We start from the raw sequence: 16460 nt of genomic DNA on the forward strand, positions 1-16460 counted from the left end.
TCCTAGTGAATTTAATAAGAAGAACTTTTTCTTTGACTTCAGTCCTCACTTGAAATTTCCTTTAATTAATAGAGATTTTTCTAACAATTCCGAAATTCAAGTTCATAATATCATGGAGAGACTGGCTCCAATGGACTTATCGCATTTGAGTTATTTTGATAGGAGTAGTCTAGAGAAATTGATCAGTAAACACGCAGATGTTCTGACTGAGAAAATTGGATCAACCGATCTAATAAAATATGATATTAAATTAACGTCCAACAAGGTTGTCAGATCTCAACCGTATTCTATGAATCCAATCAAGTTGGAATATCTAAGAAAAAAGATTCAACAGCTACTAGATGAAGATATAATTGAACCCTCAACCTCGCAGTACTCGTCACCTTGTTTATTGGTGCCCAAACCAACTCCAAATTATTATCGTTTGTGCATTGATTATCGTCGCCTAAATAAGATAATAGAGTTACAGTCAGCTCCATTAGGAAATCTTCACGAATGTTTTCATTATTTTTCGAATGCTAAGTGGTTTTCGTGCATTGATTTGACTAGCGCTTATAACCAAATCCATTTGACTGAAAATTCGAAGCATCTAACAGCGTTCATAACACCATTTAACTTGTATCAATTCAAGCGTTTGCCATATGGAATCAGTTGTGGATCAGCTGTTTTGACCAACTTAATGCAGAAATTGTTTGGTGACTTGCGTTTCAAGGGATTATTTTTTTATTTGGATGATTTGATTATATCAAATTGATTTGATTATATGGCAATGGAGAAGTGCATAGAGCATGACATAGTTCTACACTTGCTTTTTGTGGATTATAAAAGAGCATTTGATAGTCTTTGCAGAACGAAGTTACTTGAAGCCATGAACAATAACGGTTTGCCATCAAAACTAATTAAGCTGGTGTCGGCTACCCTGAACGAGACATACTCTAGGGTAAGGATAGGCAAGTCTGTTGGAAGGCGTTTTCCTGTGAAGTATGGAGTAAGGCAGGGAGACGCTCTCTCGGCATTGTTGTTCAATTTAGCTCTGCACGAGGCAGTAAAGGACATTGCACATGAAAGTACTGTTGTGAATAGATTGTGGCAGGTCTGTGGATACGCAGATGACTTGGTCATATAGCAAGAACTGTGCCGGCCTTGAGAGAAGCTTTCACTCTACTGGTGAACAATAGTGTGCCAATGGGTTTGAAAATCAATGAGGCCAAGACAAAGTATTTAAGAGTGTCACCAGCCGTAGTTAGGGGAGCTACTAGAAATATGAAAATTGGACCCTACACATTTCAGCAGGTGGATGACTTTGTATACCTGGGAACGCTTGTGACAAGTAGTGGTAAGATCACAGCTGAGATACAAAATAGAATAATGGCAGGTAACAGGTCATTCTATGCAAGTATAAAGTTATTCAAGTCTCGACTACTATCAAGAGCTACAAAGGTGAAGTTGTATAAGGCATTAGTCAGGCCTGTAGTATGCTATGGCTCTGAGACTTGGGTACTTAATGCTGGTGACATGGAAAGGCTACGAATTTTTGAAAGAAAGGTGATAAGAAGGATCCTTGGCCCTGTGTGTGAAAATGGACACTGGAAACGGAGAAAAAATTGTGAAATTGAGCGTTTCTTGGGCAGTGAGGATATCGTCAGATTTATCAAGGCTGGCAGGATTAGATGGATAGGACATATGGTAAGGATGAATGATGAAAGAGTTGCAAAATGTATATGGAGGGAAAGGCTATACAATAGAAGAAGAAGAGGTAGGCCTAGGAGTAGATGGACGGATGATGTGGAGAATGATTTAAGGACGCTTGGAGTTCGTAACTGGAGAAGGCAGGCACAGGATCGGGAGAGATGGAGGGGCTATGTCTGGGAGGCCAAGGGTTGTAACGACCTGTAGCGCTGAGGAGTAAGTAAGTAAGTAAGATTTGATTATATATACTGACACTCTCGAAAATCATTGGAAATTATTAGATGAAGTTTTCTGTAGATTAAAACGATCAAACCTGACAGTGAACCCTCAGAAATGTAACTTTGCTGCTAACAAAATCAATTTCTTAGGTCATTTGGTTTCTCATAATAGTATTTCAATCGACCCAGAAAGAACAAAACCAATTGTTAATTTTCCTGTTCCAACTAAAGTAAAAGGAATTGAACGATTCTTGGGAATGGTGCAGTTTTTCTCTAAGTTTATCCCCAACTTAGCACAGATTTCAGCCCCATTGAATGCCTTGAGGAAGAAAAATGCGAAATTCATATGGAATGATGAATGTCAAAAATCGTTTGATAAACTAAAACAGATTCTGTCACAGCCTCCGCTTCTAAAAATGGCTGATTTCAATGAGAAGTTTATTTTGAGCACTGATGCTTCTTCAATTGCAATAGGATGTGTGTTGGGTCAGATGCAAGATGGAGCTTTTGCCCCATCGCTTATGCATCACGCACCCTATCACCATTAGAACGAAAATATTCCACCTATGAAAAGGAAACTTTAGCTGCACTTTATGGAGTTGAGAAATTCAAATATTTCCTTGAACATACAAAATTCATTCTGAGAACTGATTGTAATGCACTGCAATTTGTCTTGAACCACCCAAAGCAACTTGGTAGGATAGGGAGATGGGTTCTAAGGTTATCTGCCTTTCAGTTTACTACAGAGCATGTGAAAGGCGTTGACAATAAGGTCGCCGATTGCTTAAGCCGTATGTTTGAAGACTCTCCTCCCGAAGTAATAGAGCAGAATTTATGTAGTATAAATTTAGTAGATTTCCCACTCAGTTTCACTGATATTTCAACCTATCAGAAGCAGGACGAATTTGTGAAGGAGATAATGGAATCAGCGAGTGCTGGTAATGATATCTTTCCGTATCAAATAAAAAAAGGGAATTCTAGTATGCAATGTTCGAAATTCAACTGAACCAAAAATAGTACTTCCCCAAGTTCTAAAACCTATGGTTTGCAAGTATTACCACGAATCTTTGTTTGGCGCTCATCTAGGATATACAAAAACTTTGAATAAAATTAAACAGGTTTTCACTTGGAAAGGAATATCCAAAGATGTAGGAGTATTTATTAAAAAACTGTAAAATATGTGCATTATCTAAACCAGCACAGAAGGCTAATTATGGCTATATGGCTTCCAGTGTCGCTTCTTACCCAATGGAGAAATTATTTATAGACTTTGTAGGAAAACTCCCAAGATCTTCTAAAGGTAATTGCATGATTTTTATTTCGAATTCCTCACCACTGGAATGGTACTAGAAATTTCACTAACCCCTCCACCATCGGGGTCTCGCATGATTTCCAAACTTAATTATAGTTGTCTGAGAATTTAGGTTCTCAAAAGACACTATAGACCATTTAAATCCACCTTTGTAGCTAGCAGCGCGAGTTTTTCATCCATAGCCTTACTAAACCGCTTTTCAAAACGGTCAAATAGTGATTCAATAAAGTCTGAGTTCACATTACCGGAAGCTTTAACACTTGGGTCTGGAGCATGCTTTTTCTGTTCCATCTCTTCGAGCTCAGGCGAACTTTTAGCACGAGGACTCTTCTTAGCACTATCGTCCGGTGAAAAGTATTGTTCTTATTATTCTTCGAGCTCAGGCGAACTTTTAGCACGAGGACTCTTCTTAGCACTATCGTCCGGTGAAAAGTATTGTTAGATACTGTTCTTATTCATTCAGCTTCGAATATTTCGATTCACTTGAGAACAATTTCACAAATAAAAAACAAATTGATAATTCAATTTATTACGAAAGAACTTTTAGCTCTAGGTCTCTTTTTAGCACTACCGTCTGGTGGATACTGTTTTTATTAATTTAAACTTTGAATATTTCGATTCACTTGAAAACAATTTCACAAATAAATAACAAATTGATAATTCAATTTATTACGAAAGAACGTTTTAGGTTAAACATGCACTAAATGAACCGATTAAGCACGACCCGTCCGGAAACTTGAGATAAGAGAGCAACTTGAGATAAGACAATTCTGCGACCGCTCCGTTCAACAGCTCACTATCAACTCCTAATTTGAGAACATACGATTTGAAATCGAAAAGTTGTCAGTTGTAATTGGGGAATGATTTTAAAAAACCAATACTTTTATTTTCCATAACTGTACTCATAAAAAATAATATGATAATATATTTTATATTCAAATGAAACGTTTAGTTTTTAAATAAAAAAATATTTTTGAGCCCCAAAATCCATTGGAGAGTTACCGAATTGCTTGATCAAGAGATTCAATTGATTGATGATAAAGTTCAATTGCGCCGTGAACATAGAGAATTTGATCTTCATCAAGTTCAAATGTTTGGAGACAAAAGTCGTGTTGCCAATACATACATAGAAATGATTCTCATTAATCATTCGTGAACAGTACAGGGAAATAATTATTTCACAATTGAAAATAATAATTTCACACATACAAAGCCTATGGAATACTGTGTACGTAGTACAGTATCCTTTCCTGCTCAAATCAAACCTTTACTGTAGGCTACAGAAGAGTCACGACATGTCAATTGGAAAATTTTCTCATTTTCAAATGTCTGCTCATGATATGATATCTTCTCATTTACATTTGACGATTTCTCAAATACAATTCACTACTCTCAATTACATGTGTGATGACTTCCTAAATACAATTGACTATTCTCATTTAGGCTACATCTGACATTCTCTCAATTACAAGTGACTATTCTCAAATACAATTGATACTTTCTCAAATTAACTTTTTACTTTCTCAAATAAAATTGGAAAAGGTGTTGTGACTACTATTTTTTTTTTTTTTTTTTTTTTTTTTTGAGCAGGGTATGATTACTAAATCTTTTCTCCGGAACAACGTCTTTTCACAAAAAGTGAGCATGCCGTACACAAGTAAAATATTCAATCCAAGGTTTACAAGAGAGTTTTTGCAAGGATTGGCAGACACAGAAGAAAATGTCAATATGGAGAGAAACTAAGAGACAAATTTCATTTTATCATATTATCATAGGCTATCCTGATCTTGAGATACAATGTTAGGTTAGCAAAGTTTGAGGCATCCGCTTCTCTAAAACAGTAAGTGAATTCTCAGTGAAGCCTGTTCAAGAATATAAACTTACTGACGTGCTATTCTTGAATCTTAACAAGCCTCCCATTCGCATCATTCTAGCAATAACCCAAATTCAATGCGGAAAATTCTCGGGAAATTGTGTTACCAAGTCACCATTGATTGTGATGAACCTAATTTGGCGTTGAATTGTAGAGGATTTTATTCTCTTGGAAACAGTTCTGGATTTTTTCACTATGAAAGGTTTTTGAGTTATATGGAGAAAAAAACAGGTATTTTTAACACTGTAAGGTTAGCAGAGGGTATTTTTCTGTGAAGAATCATTTTCAGACTATTTGTACCAAATAACTAAAAGATCAGTACCACAATACATTCTGGCAGCATGTTTCCTCGCTCCCTTCTCATGTCTCAAGTGAATGAACAGAAAAATAAACTATGAATTCGCTAAGCTGTGACTCAATGAGTCTGAACGAAAAAGGAGATGAGTTGCTGATTCATAAATTCACGGCAAGCCCCATAGCACACCAGTTACTTCGAACAGTGAAGGAGACAATGGAGATATGCAGGGATATGCAAGTAGCCCGCATTGTATGCTCAATCCGTAAATGAGTTTTGTGTAAGTGTGTATTAGCGATCGTAGCACAACGTGGTGGCAATTTTGGAAACTGGAGTGTATCCCAATTAGGTGGAGTACTAACAAAATGGGGAGATTTTTTTTTATTACGTTTTTACATGGTTTTAAGCATGTAGAAGTGATTTTTACTAAAATTGAGCAGTGACACTACGGGGTCTCCCCTTAGTGTACACACCTCCCCTTAATGTGCTGTGTATACTTGATTGTCTCCCCGTATTATACCTTGTTCCAACACACACACACACACACCACACACACACACACACACCACACACACACACACACACACACACCACACACACACCACACCACACACACACACACACACACACACCACACACACACACACACACACACACACACACACCACACACACACACACACACACACACACACACACACACACACACACACACACACACACAACACACACACACACCACACACCACACACACACACCACACCACACACACACACACACAACCACACACACACACACCACACACCCACACACACACACCACACACACACACACACACACACACACACACACACACACACACACACCACCACACACACACACACACACACACCACACACCACACAACACACAACACACACACACACCACCACACACACACACCACACCACACACACCACACACACACCACACACACACACACACACCACACACACACACCACCACACACAACACACACACACACACACATACAGACCAATACCCAAAAACCACTTTTTTGGACTCAGGGGACCTTTAAACGTATACAAATCTAGTAATTGGGGTACCTTTATTTTTCTCGGAAAGCAATACTTCCCTCACCTATGGTAATAGGGCAAGGAAAGTAATAAACACAAATTAATTCTATAATAGCATAATCGAGTATTTATGGCCATAAATGAAATTAATAGAGTATTAGAGTTTGGTCTATTTGTGCTCACTTGATAAGTGACAACGGCCCCTTATCAGTAAAAACAAGTCTTCAATTAACTCTCATTTCCACAACCTCGCTCTCTGTGGTAGATACATATTCTGCTGCTTCGAAAATATTATCCAGTCCACTCAATTCCTACAAAAAGAGGATTGAGAAATCGGACAATTACGGATTTCAGCTATGAAGTACAATACAATCATAAATAATATAGTACAATGTTATCGTAGTGTGTCATAACTCGTTTCAGAAAAGTAATGGAGCTGTCATTATTGAGCGCTAGTTGATTAGCCTACCGTTTTGTCATCATGAAGCCAACAGGAAAACACGATTCTTGGAAGTTCCGACAATAATCGGCTCATGACGTGATCACAGCTATAAAAAATTACGGCTATAAATTGTTCTTTCATATTCAAAATGAGCCAGTGTGAGTCACATGATGGTGCCTTCTACAGTTTATCTGCTGCTGCTTGGTATTTTCGGAACGCTTATGGTTGGTGATTGTCTTACACATTCTGAATCAGTTCAACAAAACTTGATAGTTAACACTCGATTAGGTCAGCTGAGGGGAAGCCGGCTCGAAACTTGGACTAATCAGGCATTTTTTGCCTTCAGGGGAGTTCCCTATGCTGAACCTCCAGTTGGAAAGTTGCGATTCAAGGTAATAATAATAGAAAATTTGATTCTCTAGTAATAAAATAGTATATTAGATCTATAGTAGTGGACTAGTATCATAAAAACATGAATGAACATTCATCTCACTGGCTAATAATCGTGGATGATACCGTGTTATGACATTGAAACTCCAGATTGGGGAATACTACTTGCAGTAACTAACTCCAGCTGTTTTAGTTTCATCTGATACTGAATTTATACGATAGATTCAACGACACGAGATATACTTACAGACTAAATAAGTCTTCATTTATCAATTTGATACATAAATCTCTGATTGTACGGAATAACATACTTATATATTAATAATTGAGCTGCAATTTATAGTAGCATGTAATATTGTCATGGATGATGTTGATTTTATTCTTCTTGAGATTAATTAGTGCAATAAAGTACTAAATGATAGATTATATTCATTAGCAATGATCATACTGCAGAATAATTATTAGACAAACCAAAGAAAAATAATTAATAGACAAATGACATATGAAAAATCAGTTCATATCCTGCATGAAATTTGTAAAGAATATAATTTCAAGATATTGAGGAGGGAAACAAAAATCATGGCTTTCAAAGGAAAGTACCCAAAAAGATCAAAGATTGTGATAGACAACAAGGTATTGGCAAGTGTCTCAGTTCACATGTCTGGGTTGCGAAAATGGCTATAGAGATGAATTTGATGTAGAGTAGAAAATAGGAAGGTTCCAAATGATTTGTGAAAGTATCAGTAGGACATTGGGGAAGAAAGCTACCACAAGCACAATAATGACATTTTATAAGACAATGGCAGCTCCACTACTTCTCTATGGTAGTGAATCGTGGGTAACATCAAAGCCACTTGAGAGTTAAACCTAGCTCCGCAGTGCAGGCTGGTTGCTTGGCTGAATCGGACTAGGCGCTGAAACAGCAAATAATAGCAGCGTTGGTGGGAATGCGAGCGGCCGCAGTAACGTCCTCCACCCAGCAATGGTCGGTGTAGTTCCGCCTAGCGGACAGACGAAAGAGCAAACCAGTCGGTTATTTGATCCCTCTAGCCAGGCTTAGCCAAGCAGCCGAGACAATAGAACAATGGAGTGGCGGTCTTATTCGCGTTCATCAGCAGTTTTCTTTCTCACAATTATTTTGATTTTTGTGTGTCAATAATAACTCCAGTCACCAGTAAAAAGTTCCCAGAAACGTGGTGTACTACCATATTGATGACTTTTCATGATGATTTTTAATTATTTAGAAACATTGTTGACATTCTGAGCCTTTAGGCTAAACTTGGGGTCGCTGAGAACGAATCTGCAATCAGAATTTCTCTATCACGAAAAATAACGAAAAAAATCCAGCTGTTGATCTTCTGGCAACCGTTAACAGTCATCCTGCAATGCAGCCGAAACACTTCCAAGCCAGACACCCATCTCAAATGACAACAACGCCAAGCTGTGAGAAACCATCCTGCACTGTGGCGCTAGGCTTAGTTCTGCAAAGAAATCTCATCTCAGCTGCCTGTACTTAACCTAGCGCCGCAGTGCAGGATGGTTTCTTACAGCTTGGCGTTGTTGTCATTCGAGATGGGTGTCTGGCTTGGAAGTGTTTCGGCTGCATTGCAGGATGACTGTTAACGGTTGCCGGAAGATCAACAGCTGGGTTTTTTTCGTTATTTTTCTTGTTAGAGAAATTCTGATTGCAGATTTGTTCTCAGCGACCCCAAGTTTAGCCTTAAGGCTCAGAATATCAACAATCTTTTTAAATAATTGAAAATCATAATGAAAAGTCATTAATATGGTAGTACACCACGTTTCTGGAAACCTTTTACTGGTGACTGGAGTTATTATTGACACACAAGAATCAAAATAATCGTGAGAAAGAAAACTGCTGATGAACGCGAATAAGACCGCCACTCCATTGTTCTATTGTCTCGGCTGCTTGGCTAAGCCTGGCTAGAGGGATCAAATAACCGACTGGATTGATCTTTCATCTGTCCGCTAGGCGGAGCTACGCCGACCATTGCTGGGTGGAAGATGTTACTGCGGCCGCTCGCATTCCCACCAACGCAGCTATTATTTGCTGTCTCAGCGCCTAGTCTGATTCAGCCAAGCAACCAGCCTGCACTGCGGAGCTAGGTTTAGGCTGTGACAGAAGAGTCAATGAATGTATCAGAAATGAGGATATACGGAAGGAGATGAATATCTTCTGTCTGAATGAGAGAGTTGCATCTTATCGTCAGCAATGGGAAGAGCATGTGGAACGAGTGTCAGCTGATAGGCTTCCACTGAGAATTTTCAAGTATGAACCGGTAGCAAAAGATACATATGCAGGCCACGAAAAAGATGGCAATGATCATTATTCATTGGTTGAGTTCAAAGCCACTGATCAATTTCATCAGTTTTTTTTACATTCAGTAAAAAACGTGATCACAGATTAGTAATCACAGATGAACCACAGAATGGAAAGTCGGCTAGTATCTTGACGCCATAATCCGCCATCTTGAAAGAAAGTGTAGCATTGTAATACAGCAGTAGTTTTAATTTCTTACAAGATGATGCAGTCATGTGTCGTGGTCTTGGTGCACTCAAATCTTGATTAGATTGTTACCTTTCATTTTGTGTGTATTCTGTGGCTGAACGGTTGCTCATGAGTCATGACTGACAGATGTTTCCCATGTTGATCATATTTTGTAAACAAAACTAGAACTTAACCTATTTCATTTTAATCAATTAAAATGGAAAACCGTCAGGTGATTGGAGTAGTTTTAAATGCTTTGTAAAATATTTTAAATGTTATTGAATTTATGTAATCATGCATTTCTCTGCTCCCAAATACATTATAATGGAGTCCATTATTATAAACAACCTTGTATTCAGCTATGTCTGTTTACGTTCAGCTACTCTATTTACATTCTTCTCCATTGGTGGAAAAGCACAATTAACTGATGAGTGAACGAACCGGATATGACGTATTTTTTTTCTTATCAGTTAGACCAAAGACTTTGAAGAGGTATAAACGCACAATACTTATATGCCTTCCCAATGCTAGCTCTTACTTGAAATAAAAGTTTCCATTGAGGTATTTTAGCGTGAGATATTATATATGATATATATTTTTTGTAATATTATAGATCACAAAAATCTTCAAGATCTTTAGTATGTAATAATCTTCCAGGCTGTCCCCTTAATGGCCGATTTCAATTCCAAATAATCTAGTGCTGCATGTGAGTCTATGCATCGTTCAACAACAAAACAGTACTTCGTTCAGAGCCACATTCACTCACCGATCTCATCATTCACTCACCGATCAGTGGCTTTGAACTCAACCATTATAAGATAAGAACAGTAGATTGTAGTGATGCTTATGATGATAGTGATATTAGATCAGATTATATTGATGATATTAATTTATACATTTTAATTTTTTATTTTTATTCTTATTACAAGCTGAATGTAAGTCGGAACAGGCAATAGCCTAATCCCTGTTTGAAAGAAGAAGAAGACAAATGAAAGTACAACTGTACAACCATCTTATTAATATGGCGTATACTGAATAATCTAACAATGACAATACTCATTGGGAAAAAAGTAGATATTTTGGGTCTAGATTGTAGGTATTTTCAACCAATAAAGTTCTTCTTTAACACCTACCAGTGACACAATTCTATGATAGGTAGATCATAGAATTGGTTCATCATCCTTGGTTCATCATCCTTGGTTCATCATCCTTGGTTCATCATCCTTGGTTCCTTGAATTGGTTCATCTTTTCCTGGTTCATCATCATTATTGGCACTACAGCCCAAGTAGAGCCTTAGCCTTCACAGCCACATCCTTCCATCTTTCTCGACATTCTGCTGTTCTTTTCCATCTTCTTATAACCAGTCTTCGCAAATCCTCCTCCACATCGTCAACCCACCGCTCTCTTGGTCTTTCTTGTAGTCTTCTTCCTTCGTGTTTGCCTTCCAGCACCATTTTTGGCACCCTCCCTTCCAGCATTCTGTACACATGATCAGCCCATCTCAGCCATCTCATAATTTTCACAACAGAATGGAATACTGGTCTCCTCGAACAATCTTCCTAGTTCCTCGTTTGTTCTTATCCTCCATATTTAATTTTCCTTGATCACTCCAAAAATTCTTCTTAAAATCTTTCTTTCCCATCTCTGTAGCAGACCTTCTTCTCTTCTAGTTAGTGTCCAAGTTTCGGCCTCATATGTCATTATTGGTCTTAAAACTGTTGTGTAAATTTTTATTTTGCCTTTTTTGACACATTCTTGGACTAGAGGATATTCCGAAGGGCGAAATAGACCCTATTTCCGGACATTATCCTAGCATCCACTTCTTTAGCCACATTATTTTCTTATGTTACTTTTCCTGGTTGAAATATTAAAAAAATAGTTCAATGGAAGATCAAATTAAAATCGATGAGGGGTTTAAAAAGCAAATGGTCTATTTAGGTCAGGAAAGCTTTTGTGTGTTCTGGTTGGTCAAATGCTTGAATCTTCAAGGAAGCCCAAAGTTCCCTGTTATCGGGCACCTATCAATGCAATCCTCAGTCTTATTTCAATAGAATAAAGAATTATCACCAAGAATTGCAAAAGAAAAGGATGACTCTATCAATGTTAAGGTAGACCTGTCTCCGATGACTTTACCTGAACGTAAAGAATTCTCAAATAGATTATTCGTAACCTGGTTGACCAACCCAGTGGCTTATCTATTTTTATTCAATTTTCAGGTTATGAAAATAGATTATTAAACTATAATTCTACTATTCTTTATTAAATTCATTGACTTATATTTTTGTAATAGTTACAGTTGAAGGGCACGTTGTCTTGTACGTATTTTTATTGCAACCACATCCTATCCAATATCAAGTGAATGCAATGATGCTATCGTTCATACCAAAACTAATAACTACTCATAATAACATTAGCAATTATTTATTGACTTAAAAGATAAATCAGCTATGATTCAAGAATCAACCCCAGACCTGGTGTTGAATACCTTAGTTATTTAGAAGGATATAGTAGTGACTCGGGATCCAACAATCAAGATTCAAAAGCCTTTGGTTATGAAGACCTGGAATTACAATAATTAATCAATCTCAGACGCATTTTCTTGATGAAAAAACCAAAATTCATTTTCGACTGAATTAGATATTGTTCCGAATTTGAATTTTCCAGGCACCGGTACCAGTAAAGAAATGGAAAGGTATGTGGAACGCCACTTCAGATGCTGCAGTATGTCCGCAAATTGGTGGGGAAACAGTGGGACCTAACAACGAAGACTGTCTATACTTGAATGTCTACTCAAAAAAAGTACGTTTTTTATGTACATCCATTTTATTAGGCTTCATACTTGATAATGATGTGTCTTTATGATTCAATCTATAAGGGAACTGACAAATTATTTGAAATGCTTAAATTGAAATTAAAATTTCAAGCTTGAAAACAATTTCATATAAGACAAAACAGAGAATATAAGTAATAAGGTGGATTTGCATTCTTTACTAATATCGAAAGAGTTTGAGAGTTGAATTGTATGACAGATGAACTTGAACCGTGAAAGTTGGCTAACACACATTATGAAATTCAGTTCTGCTTGCCAAGTCATGCTGAATAACGGACCAACTTCACCTGTTGTAACTCACTCGTCAACTTGTAAAAACTTGAGGGAGTTCGAAGTTCCACTTGATTAACTTTCAAACTAATCATTCTACTAGCTGAAAGCTGACTTGCTTGTTAGCTAAGTATTCCTGCTTAATACAAATAACGTTGAATAATCAATCATTTCAAGAATTGGTCTATTGGAGAATTACACTTTTCTACACTGAATATCTAATGAAAAAATCTGGTGTGGTGCACTCACACAACTTTCCTTGAGCTATGAAAATTGATCAACTGACGCTAGTGCTCCCGTGCATCTCAAGTATACTTTTCTGAGATCTGAGCCAGCTGGTGACAGGACAATAGCGCTGCAGACACACGAAGTCTGCTATCTCTTCATAGTGAATGATTTTATAGAATCAACAGTTGCCAACAGTTTTCAATTGAATAATATTTTTTTCTCTAATTTCGAGGTCATTCTCAACTTTAGGTGGAAATGCTACTGAACATTAATTGTAGAGATTTTTAAACTCAATCTTCTCCACTTGAAATTTTTTGGCGCACACACACTCATACACACACACACACACACATACACACACACACACACACACAACACACACACACACACACACACACACACACACACACACACACACACACACACACACACACACACACACACACACACACACACACACACACACAACACACACACACACACAACACACACAACACACACACACACACACACACACACACACACACCACACACACACACACACACACACACACACACCACACACACACACACACGCACATACATACAGACCAATACCGAAAAACTACTTTTTTGGACTCAGGGGACCTTGAAACGTATAGAAATTTAGAAATTTGGGTACCTCAATTTTTATCGGAAAGCAATACTTTCCTTACCTATGGTAATAGGGCAAGGAAATTAAAAGGCTATTGACACATCAACAGTAGGATTAGCCTTATTTGCTCAAGCTTATGATCACTAATAACATCATGAAAATTACATGCATTTCAAAAAAGCTATTGTGAAATCACAGAAGTCAAATTAGATTTTATGATACCTATAGTATGTTCTGTTTATTTCAGCTTGACGATAAAAACCCTGTTATAGTTTATTTTCATCCTGGTGGATTTTTTGCCATGACTGGAGCCAGCTATTGGAACGGACCAGACTACCTAATGAATGAAGATGTTGTTCTAGTCACAATCAATTACAGATTGGACGCATTGGGTGAGTGAGTGAATGAGTGAATCATTCTATTCCGCATATTATAACATAAATATGATTATGGAAACTATTTTTGGTTTGCAACAATATTTTTCTTGTTTCCTGTACTCTAAGTACACTCAACAATAAATTTTTCATTTTTCGACTGAATTAGATATTGTTCCGAATTTGAATTTTCCAGGCACCGGTACCAGTAAAGAAATGGAAAGGTATGTGGAACGCCACTTCAGATGCTGCAGTATGTCCGCAAATTGGTGGGGAAACAGTGGGACCTAACAACGAAGACTGTCTATACTTGAATGTCTACTCAAAAAAAGTACGTTTTTATGTACATCCATTTTATTAGGCTTCATACTTGATAATGATGTGTCTTTATGATTCAATCTATAAGGGAACTGACAAATTATTTGAAATGCTTAAATTGAAATTAAAATTTCAAGCTTGAAAACAATTTCATATAAGACAAAACAGAGAATATAAGTAATAAGGTGGATTTGCATTCTTTACTAATATCGAAAGAGTTTGAGAGTTGAATTGTATGACAGATGAACTTGAACCGTGAAAGTTGGCTAACTCACATTATGAAATTCAGTTCTGCTTGCCAAGTCATGCTGAATAACGGACCAACTTCACCTGTTGTAACTCACTCGTCAACTTGTAAAAACTTGAGGGAGTTCGAAGTTCCACTTGATTAACTTTCAAACTAATCATTCTACTAGCTGAAAGCTGACTTGCTTGTTAGCTAAGTATTCCTGCTTAATACAAATAACGTTGAATAATCAATCATTTCAAGAATTGGTCTATTGGAGAATTACACTTTTCTACACTGAATATCTAATGAAAAAATCTGGTGTGGTGCACTCACACAACTTTCCTTGAGCTATGAAAATTGATCAACTGACGCTAGTGCTCCCGTGCATCTCAAGTATACTTTTCTGAGATCTGAGCCAGCTGGTGACAGGACAATAGCGCTGCAGACACACGAAGTCTGCTATCTCTTCATAGTGAATGATTTTATAGAATCAACAGTTGCCAACAGTTTTCAATTGAATAATATTTTTTTCTCTAATTTCGAGGTCATTCTCAACTTTAGGTGGAAATGCTACTGAACATTAATTGTAGAGATTTTTAAACTCAATCTTCTCCACTTGAAATTTTTTGGCGCACACACACTCATACACACACACACACATACACACACACACACACACACACACACACACACACACACACCACACACACACACACACACACACACACACACACACACACACACACACACCACACACACACACACACACACACACACACCACACACACACACACACACACACACACACACCACACACACACACACACACACACACACACACACACACACACACACACACACACACCACACACACACACACACACGCACATACATACAGACCAATACCGAAAAACTACTTTTTTGGACTCAGGGGACCTTGAAACGTATAGAAATTTAGAAATTTGGGTACCTCAATTTTTATCGGAAAGCAATACTTTCCTTACCTATGGTAATAGGGCAAGGAAATTAAAAGGCTATTGACACATCAACAGTAGGATTAGCCTTATTTGCTCAAGCTTATGATCACTAATAACATCATGAAAATTACATGCATTTCAAAAAAGCTATTGTAAAATCACAGAAGTCAAATTAGATTTTATGATACCTATAGTATGTTCTGTTTATTTCAGCTTGACGATAAAAACCCTGTTATAGTTTATTTTCATCCTGGTGGATTTTTTGCCATGACTGGAGCCAGCTATTGGAACGGACCAGACTACCTAATGAATGAAGATGTTGTTCTAGTCACAATCAATTACAGATTGGACGCATTGGGTGAGTGAGTGAATGAGTGAATCATTCTATTCCGCATATTATAACATAAATATGATTATGGAAACTATTTTTGGTTTGCAACAATATTTTTCTTGTTTCCTGTACTCTAAGTACACTCAACAATAAATTTTTCATTTTTCGACCGGATTTGACTTATGATGCATGATTTTGGACCACCTTGACAAGCCGAGAAGAATGAAGTGTAGTACGAATACGATGAAATCTGAGCATTGTGTCAAAAATTATAAGTGTTTGAAATTTTGATCCTTTAAGTGTCCTTAGGCGCGCCTCTCCACTAGGAAATACTGAAATGAAGTGCATCCAACGGGTGATTTTTATAGAACGTAGTATCATGGACTTATATCATCGTGCGAAATATCGATGTGACGACAATGTAAGTTGGTGATGATGGTTGAAGCTAAAAATAAGGTGTTTTTTACA

General features: G+C 37.3%; 1 protein-coding gene across 1 annotated transcript in view; it reads left to right on the top strand.

Moving 5' to 3' along the window:
- Nucleotides 1–7044: 7044 nt before the first annotated feature.
- LOC111044661 (esterase E4) overlaps nt 7045–16460 on the top strand; it is an 86631-nt gene continuing 77215 nt past the window's right edge. Inside the window, exons 1-3 of the mRNA XM_039421514.1 lie at nt 7045–7296; nt 12466–12600; nt 14011–14155. Of these exons, the coding sequence (XP_039277448.1) occupies nt 7072–7296; nt 12466–12600; nt 14011–14155 (505 nt within the window). The 5' untranslated portion in view covers nt 7045–7071. The remainder of the gene's footprint in view (nt 7297–12465; nt 12601–14010; nt 14156–16460) is intronic.

This window comes from Nilaparvata lugens, chromosome 2, assembly GCF_014356525.2.
Source record: "Nilaparvata lugens isolate BPH chromosome 2, ASM1435652v1, whole genome shotgun sequence".
Classification (NCBI taxonomy): Eukaryota; Metazoa; Arthropoda; class Insecta; order Hemiptera; family Delphacidae; genus Nilaparvata; species Nilaparvata lugens.